The sequence below is a fragment of the Thermobia domestica genome, chromosome 10, assembly GCF_964235325.1.
Source record: "Thermobia domestica chromosome 10, izTheDome1.hap1.1, whole genome shotgun sequence".
In the NCBI taxonomy this organism is placed as follows: Eukaryota; Metazoa; Arthropoda; class Insecta; order Zygentoma; family Lepismatidae; genus Thermobia; species Thermobia domestica.
This window is the reverse complement of record NC_137463.1, coordinates 163,711,128-163,733,035: the sequence shown is the minus strand read 5'-3', so window position 1 is coordinate 163,733,035 and position 21,908 is coordinate 163,711,128. Positions and strand designations below refer to the sequence as shown.

General features: G+C 35.1%; 1 protein-coding gene across 1 annotated transcript in view; it reads left to right on the top strand.

Annotated features, from left to right (window-relative positions):
- Positions 1-21,908, top strand: part of LOC145661657 (acyl-CoA Delta-9 desaturase-like) — a 62,329-nt gene that overhangs the window by 34,365 nt on the left and 6,056 nt on the right. Inside the window, exon 4 of the mRNA XM_081726981.1 lies at positions 15,615-15,800. Within this exon, the coding sequence (XP_081583107.1) occupies positions 15,615-15,800 (186 nt within the window). The remainder of the gene's footprint in view (positions 1-15,614; positions 15,801-21,908) is intronic.

Below are 21,908 nucleotides of genomic sequence, written 5' to 3'. Positions count from 1 at the left end.
ACAAACTAGATATCTTGAACATATTCTACAGCGTGTTCAAAAAATACTATCATAGTTTAAAGTGGTATTACGCCATTTTGGATAACCCTATTTAAATGAAATTGGTCACATTTAAAAGAAAAACTCAAATATTTTTGTGTATGTCAACAATGGACAGCAATGTCAATAATGGACGGCATCAAACACAGAAAAAGTAAATTCAATCATGCTTACTTTGTGATTAGTCGAAAGCCCAGAAATCTAAATCCTAATCCCTAATCCTAGTTTTAAGCCTATTTGAGGAAGCTTTAAAACATGTTGCCGATATCGGTTCATTGTTGGATATTTAGCAGGCAGTTGCTGTTTGTGGTGGAGGTCACTTGGGAAGCTTTTATGTTTCCTACTGTCATGCCGTAATGTGAAAACGTAAATTTATTTCCTTTCGTTGTGTTATGTTGTTATTAAAGAATAAGTTTTAAGGAGTTATGGCGACCCCACAAGAACGAAGTTGGTGTGTTTTGAAATATCACAGCACGCAGAGTTTGGTGCAGGTTCAGCGTGCTTTTAGGGAAAGGTCCTATGCAAAGGGTTGTGTCTATGTACCACTTTTGCCTCAAAACCTGCAGGAAATGCAAGATGGTATCGTGCTACCATTCAGTCCATTTCATCAGATATGTTGGAGCGTGTGTGGCGTGAATGGGAATATCGTCTTGATGCCTGCATCGCCAGTCGAGGTGCCCACGTTTAATGTCTATGAGGTACAGTTAGAAAAAAATAAGTTTTTCTTTCAAATGTGACCAATTTCATTTAAATACAATTATCCAAACAACGTAATAACATTTTAAAGTATGATGGCATTTTTATGGACACGCACTATCATGTATTTTAAAGTTCTTAAAGTATAGCTGAAAGAAAACAATAAAAAAAAATAAAAAAAGATAAAAAGAGCTAATGTAGAGGAGTCGCTAAAATTAATTCTCTTTAACGAGGACGATTTACGAAACATCATCTACTAATTGAAGTCATGATTATTTTCCAATACAGTAAATTTCAATAAACTTTCTTGTTATCGTTAATTACTCCATATCGGACTCCCGAAGAAAACTCATCTAAACAACTTATTGACCGTGCAAATAGCGACTACTCTGTCATGACTCCGTTTTCTTTCATTCAGAAATAGGAAAGAAAGAGAAGAAAGTAGAAGGGTAAAAGAAGGAGGTAGGAAAAGAAGAAAGAAAAGAAATAGGGTATTTTAATAAGAAACAGATTACTGGATAATTCCGGAAATATAGTAAAAGGTCGGGAAAGTCGTTGAAAGATGAATCATTCTAAATGTTATTAACGACTAATCAATTTTGGAATGCTTCGAAATAGACACATGTTCCCTCATACCACCCAGACCTAGCTCCAGGCACCACGATCATGGGGTTGCCCAGACCTAGACCTGGGAATGAGAAAAGTGAAATTTAATTCTTTGTACTGTTATTCCAACCGGTAATTGATTACCATCCAGCATCTGGACTCTGTTCTCTAGGATCGACCACACATATGAATTAGCCAAGGAAAAAAAAAATCAAACTTATCAACTCAATATAAATTTATGTATCGTATCAATAAAAGTCTCAACTTCCTGGAAGAAAGATGTCGTATTTAGGCTCATCCTGCTATTTTTGTTTCACTCCTAGAGCCGATTTAAACCATTAGTAGCGGTCCTTCATGACCTAGGTTATTTACCTTAACACATATATTAAAACACGACACATATATTATAGATGTTAATACAACAAATGATATCACTAAAATTACTTATATTAAATCTATCATGCATTCACACGCTCACTCACTCAGGACAGTGTATATATGGTTAAAGGAAACCAACTAACTACAAAGATACAAATAATTTATTACATCCATAGTGAAAAGAAAAGACAAACAAATAATTATAAAGAAAATATTAAAAGCACAAGTTCTTGGTTATATATCGATAGAATACAAAGAGTTATATTTTAGTAAATTTTTATATATTCAATCATATTGACAAATGAAAAAGAAAGAAAAAAATAATTACATGTATTATATCTTAGGCATGCTAAAACAAATTATGATTTGCGACATACGCAAAAAAAAAACACTTATTTCACTTGAAAAAAAATTGACAAAGCGGAAAGAAAAGAAAAAAAAAAGAACTTTTTGGTGTATCAGAACTTATATGAGTCTCTACCTCACATCGGGTAATAAAATATTAATGATTTTGAGCGTTCAAATCACAGATCACGCACTACTCATAGTGTCCAGGACATTTCGCTCCATTTAACTTCGTTCGTGTTTATATATATCTCTATATGTATATATATATCTATTGGTTTACAAAACCATTCGTCGTCTATACTTGGTTTATAACTTTTAACAGTTTATATCTGCAATCGCACACTGCGACGCTTTATACCCATCCAGGGATTTCGAAAAATCACTATCGCTAGAGGATGTTTCTCCTCTTAGACGGTCAATTTCCAAACTTATTAATTGAATAGTTTTAAGTTATTTATTTAACACAGGGACACGTCATGAGACCTTTCTTTAGGATCACTTTCGTATATATATCTATATGATTCGGATTTTTTTTTAAAAACGATCTCCCGCAGGTGTACGGAGTATAAAGGTTCAAATTGAGGATAAAAAAAAACTGGTCAAGTCACAGGATACATATGAAGGTGAGAAGGATTCAAGGTGCACTTTCCACGATGGTTTTTGGGTTGGTAGTTCAGGGATAATATGCGTTATGATGTGGGTTACGTTTAGACCTGCCGTTACTTTCCAATACATGCCATTACATAATTACATAAGGTATTATTTACATTTATTCAACAGAAAAGGAAAATTACTTGAGTGCACGGCGGTATTCTTAACAAAATCTACATTCTTACATTCATCGGAGAACTTACTAGTAAACTATAGCAACCAATACACGTTTAGGGGGACAGACACGAGCGCTCTTACATATATTCATAATACATTTAATATCATACTTTTACTTTAAAATCATATTCACATACTAAGTACATATACATCTCGACGTATTCATTTCTCTCTATATATATATATATATTTATATTCAATAAATGCGCACACATTTAAATTAATCACCCCAATAATAAATTTTTTTACAAGGTTGCAAACATTGTCCCAAAACAAATGACTTCCGACATTACATATGAAAAAGAAAATTGATTTTTACTTGATACCGCGCATCTATAAATTTTCACTTTTATATAATCAGTTCGTGTTTAAATCATGAAGAAAAAAAAACTTTGGAGGGCAGGCACGTAGCACAGAGCATTTCTAAAGATATAACTAGATAACCTAAAATACAATTTCTGGGCCCAGGTTAACTACAAAGTAATCGAAAACCAAAACAGAAAGGAAAGTGACCAACGGATTACAAAAAAAAAAAAAAAAAACTTAAGAGGAACGACGGTGAAAGAACGTAATCGAATTGTCGTCAAATACTAAGTCTTTGTTCATTTCAGCGATAGGTCAAAATGTGATGGAGGACCCAATCACTATCTACTTTATCCATGAATCGTGTCTTGCAACGTCTCAGCTGGTAATTTCAGATCAGAGTTGTACGTTAAATAAATCGTAAGTAACAAGTTCAAAATCTTGGGGGGGGGGAGGTTGAAAAAATTTAAAAAAACTCGAAGTAAGAAGGAAGAAAGAGACAAGAGAGAGAAAGCGGCGCCAACGAAAGGAGAAAGATTAAAGTACTACTCACTACACAGAAGAGTGATCGAATTTAAATATATATATATATAAACAACTCATAGCCAAAATTATTCACATATGCCGAAAGAGGGTGGTTTACTTAAATACGTAAACTAGGAGGGAGTCCCTGCTGCCAAGGATGCAAGTTCTGTGTCCATCAGATCCCAATCCCACAAGAATTTGCTTGTAAGATTGAAATCCGATCCCCGTATCCGGCCCAGACCAGCAGGATAAAAGGAGAGGGGGAAAGGGACCAGGTAACTGCGTCCCCAATTTTGAAATCTCTAAGTAAGGAAAAAAATATTCGACCCCTCAGAAGAACTAAGAAGGTTCTAGGACAGTAATGAAACTAGAGTAAAAGTATTAGCTAAGATATCCCTAACTAATGATTTGCCGAAAATAAAAAAAATTAAATAAACTGAATTTTGGATCGGTGATTTCTATTGCCAAATTTCACCGATAGCTACCCTGCGCAGACACGCCACAGTCTGGGATGTCGTTAATTTCCCTCGTCTAATTAAACTAAGAAAAGAAATGAAAATACTTAAAGGGACTAGGGGTCGACATCCGGGTACGCGAATAAATTTCAATAATTAATTGGTTTGATTCTGTAACCCTATCAGAGCTGTCGCCTCCATGAACATTGTAAGCTAGCCTGAGTAGGTAACGTGAAGGAAAAAAAAATCTCACGGAGCAGGATATTCTATTAAAAAAAACCGACCAGAAAATATAATTCACTACAGCCCTGTTGTATAACTGCTACTGTCTTTTCATAATTTATTATTCAATATGTCTAGTCAGCGATTATATGATGCTACCCATTCTATCAGATGGTATTACTATGGTTGATTATTATTATAACACATAAAACTACAAAGTATTACCGTAGTCCGACTATATATCGCCCTCCGGTCCGCGTGATATTATGGTGCAGGGGTCAGAACCTGAGATGTTTGTAGCTACACGTATCTATTCAATATCTATATATTAACACGCGGCGAAGTATTCAATGGGCTACTATATATTTTAAACTATATGGGTGTCCTATATTCTATATTCATTTATTACAATATTCATACACTTTATATTCATATTCACATTAATATTCATTTGCCACGACGCTATATTCTACAAACACCCTGTTTCCTCTATCTACGCCCAGCCTATTTACACATTTCATCCTAACACTTTAAAATCTATAGTGACTACAAACATTTCCCATTCCGATCACCGCACGACAACCTCACTCGAACCCAAGACTCTTTCATCCCACACACAATACTATGTAATACTCGGTAGCTTTATTAAGAAGAAAGAAAAAAAATCCTACGTATGTTCACTGAAAATAGAATTATCTGCGATAATGTTTAATGTTTATAAAATTCTGCAGCAACAATGGACTTCTGCAGCCACGAAGAAAAAATAATGGACATTTAATATAATTTCAAAGCGAAGAACTAGCATCATATCGCCCGACTTCTGTTAAAAAATTACGTATTGTTTATTTATTTAAGTATTTCGATTTCTAGACTAGGCAGAGTGTTGAAATTTTCAGAATATATTAATTTTGGGGCACTTGACCTAACTGTACATTCATATGGGCTGTGAATTATACCTTCTAGGTTTTATTTCGGAAAGAAAGGTCAATTTCATGAAAACTAAATCACTAAGTATCTCGACAGAAGAATGGCGGTTAGTACTGACTTTTGACACTAGGGCTAGCGACGATATAATCAACCCTTGAACAACTGAATGTGACCTTGTACACGGAATTATTATACTATATTAAGTTCACTATTAAATATTGTGTATGAGTTCACTTAATGACGGAATAATAAAGAATTTATCGCATAGTAAATACTACACTGTCCATGTTTAATTATCTCACACACTCTTTCATCACTTAACTACCACTACCACTGATACTACATTACAAATATACACATACTACTGAAACTACAAGACACATCATGCCAATACACACCAATCATCACTATCATTAATACATGTTATACTAATAAATATACACAGAAAACATTTATATTTTACCATTTTAAATCGGCTCGAAAGGGAAAGGAAAGAAAGGAACAGGGCCAACTGGCCCTGTATTTACTAAATCACATTCTTAAGTGTTTAATCAATGCCCTGAAGGGGCAGGAACCCGGAACAAACTACATGTTCAACTCATCCCGCTGGAAGCCGTACTCCCAATTTGGGAGTCAGATAGGAGCCCTTACTGTAAATTTACACGTACATTGTGATTACTATTCTAACTACAACAAAATTAAATACCGCCATGTATGCTAAAAAAAAATCACGTACTAACTACACAGACAGATTACTGAACGGACAGGTCTGACCGAACCTACACTGATTCAGGAGGGGCAAGAGGGAAATTTAACTATTCGATTCACTGAACTGCAAACTGGGTTTGGGAAAGGAGATTAAATGCACACACTATCCTGAATTCTGTCCATAGCGATCCGCAGATGAAATCATGGCGTCCCTATACTGCACTTCCTATTTCAGCTTTTTTTTTAAACCAGTTTTACTATGGAATTTAAGAGTTCATGGCTCCTCAAGACTTCCAGAGGTATTACACGTGAATAAAATCCCAAATATTACCTGAATTTTGACGTTTACCACTGCAGGAGTCAGTCCATTTACGAAGCAAAAAAAACTAATGTCGTCGACCACAATTTCAGGCATGGAATCGAATAATTGCGCCCTAATATCATAGCGTGGGTTTATCAGCCAATCAAAACTAAGCATTTTGGCGGTGGGGCTTTAAAACGAATAAAATTTGGTAAAATCTGGATCAAACTAGATTTTAGAAGGACCTAGGTATCTAAAAGAGAGGTGAAGGGTGGTCCTAAAAATTCTGTCGAATTTTAGATTGGTTATTTGATCTGGAAAGTTCCGTCCAATAGTGGATCTATATTTTCAGATAGCACTGACACCGTAAGAATTGTAATAATCCATTTACATATCCATATACAAAACTTATAACTAATTTAAAATATAAATAAAGATATTGATTCCCAAAACTATAATCCGTAATGATTTTTTTTTACAGTTTTCCATGTTAATTTGAAATAGAATAATGAACAATATTACGAATTATATGAACAGCCAGAAATTTTTTGTTAAACGTCAAGTACAGTCGGTGCAAAAAATTTCGGGCACCCTCCTATTAAGAACATAATATCATTAGACTGTAATGGCATATTACAGTTCCCCGGCGTCGTTAAAAAAAATTTGTTTGAATAACAAAATTTTGTTAAATAGAATTAACATGTATTAATACTAATAAACTAACTACTCACTCATACACTCATGCACTCAAATGAGACAGTGTAACATTCACTTTGGGTATTGAGATAGAAGTTCCCGTTTTTTGTCCTCAGTACAGTTGAAAAGCTTAAGATTTTGGAAATTGTGAGTTCACCTTTTAGGTAGCAGGAAAACACGAGGTAACCAGTTCGCAATGTTCCCATCAAAAGTGGGAAAATGTTCAATATCCCGGAGGGAAACTTTAGAGCTCATACTAACATAAGCAGGGGAACAGTTACTGGGAATTAACATATTATCCTGCACAATCGGAGTCGTCACCGGATTTACCACCGACGACGTCGTAGCGGTGTTATAATTACCCATGTAAGTGAAAGGGATTCTGTTGGTCGTATTGAGTATGTTGGGCTCCATCCCCGGACCAATCGCACCCATGAACAACGACTCAGAATGGCACCCATCTCCTCTTCCCGGCAACACGCTATGTGATTGTATACCTCCATGTAAGGAGGGAGCACTCACGCTAGTGACCGTAGTCGTCACAACACTCGACTGATTCGGCACACTATTGGAATTGAACCACGACTTTGGTTCTGACCGATGCATGGGGTAGTGCGTCGCAATATCCCGTACATCAACTGACGTTAAATTTTCTTTTCCTGCGCCACGGGTAGTTGTTATAGCAGGTAATATTCCTGAGGAATCGCTACCGGGGAAAGGATAGGTTACCTCTGTTTTTTCTCGACTAGATTTTGTCATTTCTTTTCGAATATTTACTATCTCGTTTTGAATTTTCGAAATTTTCTGGTCAGTTACTTCCAGTTTGGTTTCCAATGATAAGTCTGACAAGGTTGACTTTAAACTATCAATTTCGGCCTGCTGTGTTTCTAATTTATTGTTGATTTTATACAATTTAGTATCCATTTCTTCAATTTCAGAATTTACATGCTCTAATTTACCCTCAGTCTCCTGCTGAAATTGCTTTAGGGACTGCTGAGCCTCGCATCTGACCAACTCAATTTCAGTAGACGTTTGCTGCCTCAATGTAGTTATTGAGGAAGCAAAGTCCGAACATATGTTGTCAATTTTCTGGGTTAATGCCTCGAATAGAGATTCGGTTTCTCGTTTCGAGGTGTCAAATTTTTCATTTATTTCACGTCTCATCTCCAGGCTATTATTATTTATTTCGCGTCTCATTTCCAGGCTATTATTATCTATTTTCTCATTTATTTCGCGTCTCATTTCCCGGTTATTTTCATTCATTTCACGTCTCATCTCCAGGCTGTTTTCATTCATTTTTTGTAGCATTTGTTGCAACGAAAGGAGGAGGGCGTCATTATTAGATGACACAGTCTTCCTTTGCCTTTCTTTGGGTTTATTACCAATTGGATCCCCATCTTTTTCATCATCATCGAGGTCAGATATCTCCACTGGAGATATTTGGCCTCGGTTCTTCGGGGTACTATACCCTCGCTCACCGTCCGAATCGCGATGTTCATTTTCTTTTTCAGAGGATAAACTCATGGGTTCACGCGACTGGTGGAGCTTCCCCTCACATTCTTTGCAGTATTTAACTATTTCACCAGCCCGGACCTTTTCTGCATTTTCAACAGTATCCTCTAAATTAATATAACTGAAATGTATCCATTTCAGCCCACATTCGTGACACCTCACTAGCCTACGAGAGACGCGAGCTCTTTTCTCACTACTTTCTAAAGTACATTGCGTACATGAGACTTCCGCGTTCTCGTGTGATACTACTTCCCTATTAGTTGCCATAGTTTCCATATAAAAAGACACAATATAAACACATGCAATTATATCCTTATAAACTAACAATACTTATTAATCAGGTACTATTCATAAATTAAGGGACTCCTATCTAATTCCCTCCTTGGGTCAACTTCCAGCATTTTCAAATTTTAGAATTTACTTTGACAAATTCCTTCAATTCCCCCTTTCTACAGAGAGAGACAAAGATAGCAGAACAGCCAATGACTATAATTATTTAATCTTACTGTGACTTTTTATTTATGCACCTTTTGTGGCCAAGTCAATATGTGCTCGATCCTAAACAGTGTTTAATAAATAATTTCAGATTCGTTACCAGGGAAAACAATTGTTTCCATGGTAACTGTCCGATGTCAACGGTCGCCAATTTTGAAAGAAAAACGTTAGTCCGTTGCCATAGAAACCGCCGTTTCCAGGGCAACAGGTCCTGTCACGGTCGCCAATTTTGAAAGAAAACAATAAAAAAAAAAATAAAAAAAGATAAAAAGAGCTAATGTAGAGGAGTCGCTAAAATTAATTCTCTTTAACGAGGACGATTTACGAAACATCATCTACTAATTGAAGTCATGATTATTTTCCAATACAGTAAATTTCAATAAACTTTCTTGTTATCGTTAATTACTCCATATCGGACTCCCGAAGAAAACTCATCTAAACAACTTATTGACCGTGCAAATAGCGACTACTCTGTCATGACTCCGTTTTCTTTCATTCAGAAATAGGAAAGAAAGAGAAGAAAGTAGAAGGGTAAAAGAAGGAGGTAGGAAAAGAAGAAAGAAAAGAAATAGGGTATTTTAATAAGAAACAGATTACTGGATAATTCCGGAAATATAGTAAAAGGTCGGGAAAGTCGTTGAAAGATGAATCATTCTAAATGTTATTAACGACTAATCAATTTTGGAATGCTTCGAAATAGACACATGTTCCCTCATACCACCCAGACCTAGCTCCAGGCACCACGATCATGGGGTTGCCCAGACCTAGACCTGGGAATGAGAAAAGTGAAATTTAATTCTTTGTACTGTTATTCCAACCGGTAATTGATTACCATCCAGCATCTGGACTCTGTTCTCTAGGATCGACCACACATATGAATTAGCCAAGGAAAAAAAATCAAACTTATCAACTCAATATAAATTTATGTATCGTATCAATAAAAGTCTCAACTTCCTGGAAGAAAGATGTCGTATTTAGGCTCATCCTGCTATTTTTGTTTCACTCCTAGAGCCGATTTAAACCATTAGTAGCGGTCCTTCATGACCTAGGTTATTTACCTTAACACATATATTAAAACACGACACATATATTATAGATGTTAATACAACAAATGATATCACTAAAATTACTTATATTAAATCTATCATGCATTCACACGCTCACTCACTCAGGACAGTGTATATATGGTTAAAGGAAACCAACTAACTACAAAGATACAAATAATTTATTACATCCATAGTGAAAAGAAAAGACAAACAAATAATTATAAAGAAAATATTAAAAGCACAAGTTCTTGGTTATATATCGATAGAATACAAAGAGTTATATTTTAGTAAATTTTTATATATTCAATCATATTGACAAATGAAAAAGAAAGAAAAAAATAATTACATGCATTATATCCTAGGCATGCTAAAACAAATTATGATTTGCGACATACGCAAAAAAAAAACACTTATTTCACTTGAAAAAAAAATTGACAAAGCGGAAAGAAAAGAAAAAAAAGAACTTTTTGGTGTATCAGAACTTATATGAGTCTCTACCTCACATCGGGTAATAAAATATTAATGATTTTGAGCGTTCAAATCACAGATCACGCACTACTCATAGTGTCCAGGACATTTCGCTCCATTTAACTTCGTTCGTGTTTATATATATCTCTATATGTATATATATATCTATTGGTTTACAAAACCATTCGTCGTCTATACTTGGTTTATAACTTTTAACAGTTTATATCTGCAATCGCACACTGCGACGCTTTATACCCATCCAGGGATTTCGAAAAATCACTATCGCTAGGGGATGTTTCTCCTCTTAGACGGTCAATTTCCAAACTTATTAATTGAATAGTTTTAAGTTATTTATTTAACACAGGGACACGTCATGAGACCTTTCTTTAGGATCACTTTCGTATATATATCTATATGATTCGGATTTTTTTTTAAAAAACGATCTCCCGCAGGTGTACGGAGTATAAAGGTTCAAATTGAGGATAAAAAAAAACTGGTCAAGTCACAGGATACATATGAAGGTGAGAAGGATTCAAGGTGCACTTTCCACGATGGTTTTTGGGTTGGTAGTTCAGGGATAATATGCGTTATGATGTGGGTTACGTTTAGACCTGCCGTTACTTTCCAATACATGCCATTACATAATTACATAAGGTATTATTTACATTTATTCAACAGAAAAGGAAAATTACTTGAGTGCACGGCGGTATTCTTAACAAAATCTACATTCTTACATTCATCGGAGAACTTACTAGTAAACTATAGCAACCAATACACGTTTAGGGGGACAGACACGAGCGCTCTTACATATATTCATAATACATTTAATATCATACTTTTACTTTAAAATCATATTCACATACTAAGTACATATACATCTCGACGTATTCATTTCTCTATATATATATATATATATTTATATTCAATAAATGCGCACACATTTAAATTAATCACCCCAATAATAAATTTTTTTTACAAGGTTGCAAACATTGTCCCAAAACAAATGACTTCCGACATTACATATGAAAAAGAAAATTGATTTTTACTTGATACCGCGCATCTATAAATTTTCACTTTTATATAATCAGTTCGTGTTTAAATCATGAAGAAAAAAAAAACTTTGGAAGGCAGGCACGTAGCACAGAGCATTTCTAAAGATATAACTAGATAACCTAAAATACAATTTCTGGGCCCAGGTTAACTACAAAGTAATCGAAAACCAAAACAGAAAGGAAAGTGACCAACGGATTACAAAAAAAAAAAAAAACTTAAGAGGAACGACGGTGAAAGAACGTAATCGAATTGTCGTCAAATACTAAGTCTTTGTTCATTTCAGCGATAGGTCAAAATGTGATGGAGGACCCAATCACTATCTACTTTATCCATGAATCATGTCTTGCAACGTCTCAGCTGGTAATTTCAGATCAGAGTTGTACGTTAAATAAATCGTAACAAGTTCAAAATCTTGGGGGGGGGGAGGTTGAAAAAATTTTAAAAAAACTCGAAGTAAGAAGGAAGAAAGAGACAAGAGAGAGAAAGCGGCGCCAACGAAAGGAGAAAGATTAAAGTACTACTCACTACACAGAAGAGTGATCGAATTTAAATATATATATATATAAACAACTCATAGCCAAAATTATTCACATATGCCGAAAGAGGGTGGTTTACTTAAATACGTAAACTAGGAGGGAGTCCCTGCTGCCAAGGATGCAAGTTCTGTGTCCATCAGATCCCAATCCCACAAGAATTTGCTTGTAAGATTGAAATCCGATCCCCGTATCCGGCCCAGACCAGCAGGATAAAAGGAGAGGGGGAAAGGGACCAGGTAACTGCGTCCCCAATTTTGAAATCTCTAAGTAAGGAAAAAAAATATTCGACCCCTCAGAAGAACTAAGAAGGTTCTAGGACAGTAATGAAACTAGAGTAAAGTATTAGCTAAGATATCCCTAACTAATGATTTGCCGAAAATAAAAAAAATTAAATAAACTGAATTTTGGATCGGTGATTTCTATTGCCAAATTTCACCGATAGCTACCCTGCGCAGACACGCCACAGTCTGGGATGTCGTTAATTTCCCTCGTCTAATTAAACTAAGAAAAGAAATGAAAATACTTAAAGGGACTAGGGGTCGACATCCTTGTACGCGAATAAATTTCAATAATTAATTGGTTTGATTCTGTAACCCTATCAGAGCTGTCGCCTCCATGAACATTGTAAGCTAGCCTGAGTAGGTAACGTGAAGGAAAAAAAAATCTCACGGAGCAGGATATTCTATTAAAAAAAACCGACCAGAAAATATAATTCACTACAGCCCTGTTGTATAACTGCTACTGTCTTTTCATAATTTATTATTCAATATGTCTAGTCAGCGATTATATGATGCTACCCATTCTATCAGATGGTATTACTATGGTTGATTATTATTATAACACATAAAACTACAAAGTATTACCGTAGTCCGACTATATATCGCCCTCCGGTCCGCGTGATATTATGGTGCAGGGGTCAGAACCTGAGATGTTTGTAGCTACACGTATCTATTCAATATCTATATATTAACACGCGGCGAAGTATTCAATGGGCTACTATATATTTTAAACTATATGGGTGTCCTATATTCTATATTCATTTATTACAATATTCATACACTTTATATTCATATTCACATTAATATTCATTTGCCACGACGCTATATTCTACAAACACCCTGTTTCCTCTATCTACGCCCAGCCTATTTACACATTTCATCCTAACACTTTAAAATCTATAGTGACTACAAACATTTCCCATTCCGATCACCGCACGACAACCTCACTCGAACCCAAGACTCTTTCATCCCACACACAATACTATGTAATACTCGGTAGCTTTATTAAGAAGAAAGAAAAAAAATCCTACGTATGTTCACTGAAAATAGAATTATCTGCGATAATGTTTAATGTTTATAAAATTCTGCAGCAACAATGGACTTCTGCAGCCACGAAGAAAAAATAATGGACATTTAATATAATTTCAAAGCGAAGAACTAGCATCATATCGCCCGACTTCTGTTAAAAAATTACGTATTGTTTATTTATTTAAGTATTTCGATTTCTAGACTAGGCAGAGTGTTGAAATTTTCAGAATATATTAATTTTGGGGCACTTGACCTAACTGTACATTCATATGGGCTGTGAATTATACCTTCTAGGTTTTATTTCGGAAAGAAAGGTCAATTTCATGAAAACTAAATCACTAAGTATCTCGACAGAAGAATGGCGGTTAGTACTGACTTTTGACACTAGGGCTAGCGACGATATAATCAACCCTTGAACAACTGAATGTGACCTTGTACACGGAATTATTATACTATATTAAGTTCACTATTAAATATTGTGTATGAGTTCACTTAATGACGGAATAATAAAGAATTTATCGCATAGTAAATACTACACTGTCCATGTTTAATTATCTCACACACTCTTTCATCACTTAACTACCACTACCACTGATACTACATTACAAATATACACATACTACTGAAACTACAAGACACATCATGCCAATACACACCAATCATCACTATCATTAATACATGTTATACTAATAAATATACACAGAAAACATTTATATTTTACCATTTTAAATCGGCTCGAAAGGGAAAGGAAAGAAAGGAACAGGGCCAACTGGCCCTGTATTTACTAAATCACATTCTTAAGTGTTTAATCAATGCCCTGAAGGGGCAGGAACCCGGAACAAACTACATGTTCAACTCATCCCGCTGGAAGCCGTACTCCCAATTTGGGAGTCAGATAGGAGCCCTTACTGTAAATTTACACGTACATTGTGATTACTATTCTAACTACAACAAAATTAAATACCGCCATGTATGCTAAAAAAAAAATCACGTACTAACTACACAGACAGATTACTGAACGGACAGGTCTGACCGAACCTACACTGATTCAGGAGGGGCAAGAGGGAAATTTAACTATTCGATTCACTGAACTGCAAACTGGGTTTGGGAAAGGAGATTAAATGCACACACTATCCTGAATTCTGTCCATAGCGATCCGCAGATGAAATCATGGCGTCCCTATACTGCACTTCCTATTTCAGCTTTTTTTTTAAACCAGTTTTACTATGGAATTTAAGAGTTCATGGCTCCTCAAGACTTCCAGAGGTTTTACACGTGAATAAAATCCCAAATATTACCTGAATTTTGACGTTTACCACTGCAGGAGTCAGTCCATTTACGAAGCAAAAAAAACTAATGTCGTCGACCACAATTTCAGGCATGGAATCGAATAATTGCGCCCTAATATCATAGCGTGGGTTTATCAGCCAATCAAAACTAAGCATTTTGGCGGTGGGGCTTTAAAACGAATAAAATTTGGTAAAATCTGGATCAAACTAGATTTTAGAAGGACCTAGGTATCTAAAAGAGAGGTGAAGGGTGGTCCTAAAAATTCTGTCGAATTTTAGATTGGTTATTTGATCTGGAAAGTTCCGTCCAATAGTGGATCTATATTTTCAGATAGCACTGACACCGTAAGAATTGTAATAATCCATTTACATATCCATATACAAAACTTATAACTAATTTAAAATATAAATAAAGATATTGATTCCCAAAACTATAATCCGTAATGATTTTTTTTTTTACAGTTTTCCATGTTAATTTGAAATAGAATAATGAACAATATTACGAATTATATGAACAGCCAGAAATTTTTTGTTAAACGTCAAGTACAGTCGGTGCAAAAAATTTCGGGCACCCTCCTATTAAGAACATAATATCATTAGACTGTAATGGCATATTACATAGCATTACAAAATATTTGACAATAGTTGAATACGACTCTGTAAAATCTAAAGATTAAGAAATTACAATGAATAAGAAAGCGAACATAATAATTTCAAAAATCAATTTATTACTTTTAAATTAATTTATAATTCATAGTTTAATTCCCTGTTACAAAGATACATTTAATTAAAGTGTATGAAAATGTAATATTGTTAGTATTTACATGTAAAATTTAAAAATTTCTATCTAAAGAACTTTTATCTTTTTTTTTCAAGGCATTACATAATCCTATCAATTATTTGCTGTTTCCTCGTGCCAGGAGGTGTTCCATATTTCCTTTGGAACGAAGACCTGTCAGTTTCAATACTGGTTCCTATCTTCTTCCGCCACCTGTTAATCCTGCATACCACCTTCTGCGTTAACAGTGTTGCACATCTGTGGGGACACAGGCCATACAACAAGTAAGGAAATGGAATAGAACGTAACATTTAAAAAAGAAAATAGTTTTAAGTTGTTTAATTTGAAAGAAAACTATGTAAGCGAAAGAAAAGGATATTTATATCCTTTAATTCCCTTCAAAGACACCCATATCATTTACTTATTCTTTTTATGAATCTTGGTGGTTCATTACGTAGCGGTTCGTGTCAACGCAACTCAAAATTTGAATTTTAGTTGAGAGCTTCCATAATTACTTGTCCCATTTTTGCGTTGGAATCTGAAAATTTTGCGAAGACCGTAACGAAATGAAGACTTTGGTCTTGCAATTATGTATTTATGAACCTTCCTTCAGTTGTATTAGAATAGTTTATGTGGAAGTGACATTGACGTCCTTCGTAAATAGACATTCTGTTTCGATTCAATTTTCATGTTCGTCTCAAAAATATCGCTTATGCTACAGGATGTCTCTAAAGTCTTCATTCAATTTTAAAGAGTAACTAACTGAACCTGCGCTCTCTACACAGCACATCATTCACATATGAGCATGAATTTCCTTGTCATTCCTCACAACATCTGTACATGTTCCTTTACAGACACAAGGGAAAGGCGTCTTGAAAAATCGGCAAAGGGTACAGAAAGGGGAGATTTTTTTGATTATTTTTTCAATATCTCTCATCTTTGCAGGATTTGAGCCTACTTCCGGTTAAAATTGGTAATTCATGTATAATCAGTGTTTTCTTTCTATTTGCATGCAGTATGTAATAAGCAAATACATTACACACACAATTAATTATAATGTCGGTGATATATGGTGTTAATTGGACAAAACACTCCAAACAATAAAGATTCATCTTAGACTGGAGAAATGGTTATCCTTCGTTTTTCATTATTATTTGGACATGAAACCAACGACTGAGAGATATACTACTCTTGTATACAATTATGTGGTGTTGGAATGTATAACTCGTAGGATATGATGCTTTTTTTTAAAAAAAATCAATACTTTCAGTGTGCCCTTAAAGAATGTAACCAAAAATAATGGCCACTTTTTTTATAAAAAAAATATTCAATTACAACTTTACAATCTACACAAAATTTGAAATCAACCAGTGAAGATGGCACGTTTCTAGCACTTGTGGTTTTCGAATTCTCATTGTCGAAAGGATTGGAGACAAACATATAAACTTTTCTTTGAAGACAAACATATAAGCTAGCATTTTAATATATAGATAACATGAAAACGGCTAATTATATTTGAATGAAATATCTACAATTTGAAAAAGCGAGCTAGAAATGTATCGAACGGGATCTATTTATTCATACAGGTATTTAACAATTTAACCGAGGCACATGGAAAAGTATGGCTTAAGAGATGATGACGATGATGAATTATCTTTCGTTCACAGAACAGATTTCATGGGTGGATGGAGTTATACAGCTGATGAATGGCAGGAAGTAAATGATTACGAAACTCCGCTTGCAGCACAAGCTTATTTCCTCAAGGGACGACCGAGACGGAAATCTACGCCGGATTCCTATCTCGAAATCGGATCATAGATGTTTAATTATGCTCAATTATGGAATTGGATAGTCCAGGAATGTGTTCAACTTAATTCTAATGTACCTCAAATTGCGTCACTTCAGCTGTAACTGTATGAATGGGCGCATTGTCATGTTGGAATATGGCACCATTGCCTGGAAACAACATCCGAACCGTAGAATGCAAAAATCCACTAAAAGGGATACAATCACAGGGTGTGATGCGACTTGTAAGCGTGAATACATCACTTACTGAAAACCAGGTTATTGCGCCTCACACCATATCTGAGGCGCTACTATGTTTCACAGTTGGGCGGAGATACTGTGGATCATATCTTCCTTGGGCGTACGTCACATATGAAGATGCCTTGTGATTTTTAATATGTTCAACGATGACACATCCGACCATATCACACGTTTCGAGTCATCAGTGGTCCATTTCGCATGTTCGTGACACCATTGGAATCAAACTAAAGCGTTATAGCTTCTTTTCAGCGGTTTCGAGTCAGCAATCTGACTTCGTATGTTCATGGCATATAACTTGTGGCATAGGCGCCGACTTTGGGGGGGCAGGGCACTTTTGGCCCCCCCAATATTTAAAGGTGGGGTCCTCGCCCCCCCAATATAATTCAGTTGAGGAAGAATTACCAAAGAGGAGCAATAATTTATGTCGTAAATTACGTCGTGCCTTTAATTCAACATTAGGAATAGCCTTCTTATTCGATAAAAATCACTGTTTTTAAATCGGCGTTTAACCTTTTTACTGATTTCCACTTTTTGAGGTAAATTTTAGACTTTCGCTCAAACAGCTACTGCTTCCTTACTATTTATCATAGGATCGTGGTTCATACCTCGTTTTTCTCAGGATAGATCATACTTTCCAACGGTACCACTGCCTTGTCCGTGTTATACACCAGAAATAAGAAATTTTTTTAAAAAAACGAGATTTTTTTGAAAAAAAAAAATCAAAATTTTTGTGCCCCTCTGGCCTGGGCCTGGGTTCACGTAGTGATCTGAATCTTTAAAAAAATCTTGTTATATACATAATACGTGCGCAAAATTTCGTTCTTGTATCTTGAAAACTGAGGTCGGGAGAAATTTTTGAAAGCCTGAAACTGACCCATCTTTTCATATATGTACATAAATAGAGGAAGTTCGGGTATTATGGAATAGTCGGATAATATAGAATACCTCATTAGCTCGCCTGTGATGTGTTGCTTTCAAGCGGAGAGGAAAGAAACTACTACCTCACGTCCCCATGATGCTCTACAGTTAGTCTCCGTGTGATTGTGACATTCGTTGTGTTGGTAGACGTGAAAATCTGATTTCTTATTCAGGAATACTTTTACAGGTAAGTAATTTACAACCTGTATTTTCCTATTGAAATGTAATAGAACAATAATTCTTTATTTACTATGACGTTGGATATACAGAGTGGTAGTTTGATAAGCGCCATTATCCTATACGCCTTCGAATGCGTTTAACAGCTCTTTCGTTTCCAAGCTGGCGTGGAGGGCAATATAGAATACCCGCAAGAAAAGCATGGTATTCCGTATTCCGTATGGTATTCCGATTACAAAAATATCTATCGGTATTGGGCAATTAAACATACATTTATGATGACAACAATGCTAAGTGCATTTTTTATTACAGCAAATTTTCTGATGATACAAGGGGTAAGCTTGGGTCCAGCGTTCATCATGTTTAATATGAGCACACAATGACTGTGCCGATCCTGAAGCAGAGTACGGTATTATATTCATGACTTTTGAAAGTAATCACAATCAGTTGTGGCTTGGCATTAAGAATTTTCATATATTGTCACAATATTCATTGTATGTTCAACAGAAAACTTTTTTCTTTTCTATATAGCATTTGTATTCCATATTACCCGACTATTTCGTATTACCCTCCAAAGTGGTTTCTTTACAAATTATAAATTTTACCCACCCCTGTAACGAAACTTCCTTATCAAGATATACATAAATAAAGCCAAATATGTAAGGCGTATACTTGTTTTCCTTTTTGTTTCAATGTGCAATTATTAACTGAGTTACAAGCGAAACAAAAATGGTATTCCATAATACCCGAACTTTTTCTATATATACCTTATATTTTTTAAAGAATGTACTGCGTCATTCCTATTTAGCCTAGAGTCATGGTTCAAACGCCATTTTCTTCAGTATAATAAGCCCTTTCCAACGATATCACTCACATGGCCGTATCATACACCTAAACCAGATAATTAGGGAAAAACTCGGAAGTATTTTTGCAAATCCAACCAAAACACTTTGCCCCTCTGGCCTAGGCCTGGGTTGACGTAGGGATCTGATTTTTTTTTTTCAAAAATACATTGTTATATACATAATACGTGTGCGGAATTCCAATCTTGTATCTTAAAAACAAAGGGCAGAAAAATTGTTGAAAGTCTGAATTTAGGCTCTATCTTTATACACACACATATGTATATATTTATTATAAAAATTTACTGTGTCATTACTATTTAGGCTAGAGTCATGGCTTAAACGTTATTTTCTTTAGTATAACAAGCCCTTTCCAATGGCGCCACACATATGTACGTATCGTATTCCTGAACCGGAAAAATCGGGAAAACTTATTTAAAAAAAAAATCAGCCCCTCGGAACACTTGCGACCCTCGTGCCCAGACTCGGCTTCACGTAGAGATATCACAAAAATTTGAGAAATATCCAAAAGTACATACAATTCCAATCTGATATCGTGAAAACTACAGGCGTGAAAAGTTTTTGAAATTTGCCTAAAGAAAAAGTAAATAGTCACGCCCTTCCGCACCCACTTGGCGCAGCCAAGTTGATCATCTGATTCCAAAACGCATCTGTGGTGTTCTTTGGTTCATTCTTGACTTGACTAATAAAAATCGACTTAGGTACCTGTTATAGAACCTAAATAAGAGGTCAAAGACCATAATACGCCATGTTAACAAACGTTACCAAAAATCCTAAAAGAGTTAATAGAGCACTGAAGCTTCAACCAACACTATGGTAACACTGATATGACAAGTGAAGATTAATGTGGTGCAGTGAAGTTCCCAGAATTTGAACTTGAATTTGTTTTAATGCGTTTACACAAATTTGACGTATGTCATGAATTTAGCAGCGGAGCGGATGCAGCAGATTGAGATCTGGAGGGAAGGGGGCCTTTATCAAGAAATTGGTAGAAAACGGCTGAATATGATTATATATTTATTCATTGTTTTGGCCCCCCCAATATTTTCTTCAAGTCGGCGCCTATGACTTGTGGCATACTATGATTTTCGATACAGGCTGTGGGAGGTACTGCTTCGGTTTCTCTGTCACTTGCACAAAACACGCAAAATGGTTTTCCAGTTTAATTTCTGGCGAGACCTGTTAGCTTTATCGAAGCTACTAGCGTCAACTGTCAGGTTTACAATGGTCTAGACCCACTCCAACCTATGAAGCCTGAGATTTGGGACACTAACACAATCTCTTGGGGAAAAAGCTCAGTACATTTTAGATGGCATGCTATTTTAAAACAAAAAAATACGATATATACTGCACAAGAATTTCAGTTATGAGTATAGCGGACGCATGGAATAGAGGTAACACATGAGGGATTTGGATATACATTTTTAAGGAAATTTCATAAAACTCTTCATTATGTAGCAATAATAATAATAATAATAATAATAATAATAATAATAATAATAATAATAATAATAATAATAATAATAATAATAATAATAATAATAATATTAATAATAGTGTACTTGTGTACTAAGCTTATGTGCTCTGTAGAGTGTTTTGGACCTCGGCCTACACCACCCTCGAAGTGGCATCCGATTTCCAAGTTGTTAGGTACAAAGTGCGCATACATAGCTTAATAATGATTCTTAAGTTTTAGTCTGTGGAGTCGGAATTGGTTGATAAATGTATCAAAGATACTTACGTTGGAAGGACATTGACTATATGATATTGTAAGAATATTAATATTCTATTAAGAATAACAGTAAGAACATAATTAAGGATATTATTTGATGTAATACTCGTGATTTCCTTAAAATAGGATATATAGCATGTAGATTACTTCTAAAGTACGAGTGGCTTCATGTAAGGAAGATTATACCATTACTCTACTCAAATAACGTTGGCACACAAAAGTTATTATCACTTAATATTGAGACTCAGATTGTAACTCTCGCTCCAGTTTCATTTCTGTCTTGGCTTCAGAAAACACTAGAAACTTGTTACAAAATGAAAACATCGTGGTTACATTAAGTTTTCAGTTCAGAAATGTTCAACGTGGCTTTTCCTGTCCACAAGGCACGAATGAATTTGATAATCTAACTATTCTCATACTTTAGACCCTGACAGGAGTTGACGAATTAACAGATGCTTTTCAGGAGATATCACTAACGTGCATCAATCTTGGATACTCCTGCCAATCAAACGAAACTTCCCTTTTCGAACTGTAGAGGATTTCATGTAAATACAATTTACCCGTTTTCAAACTATAGTACTTAAAATCAACGAAGACGTTAGAGACACCCTATATTATTGACATCAATATATTTCAGATAAACAATAAAATCATCA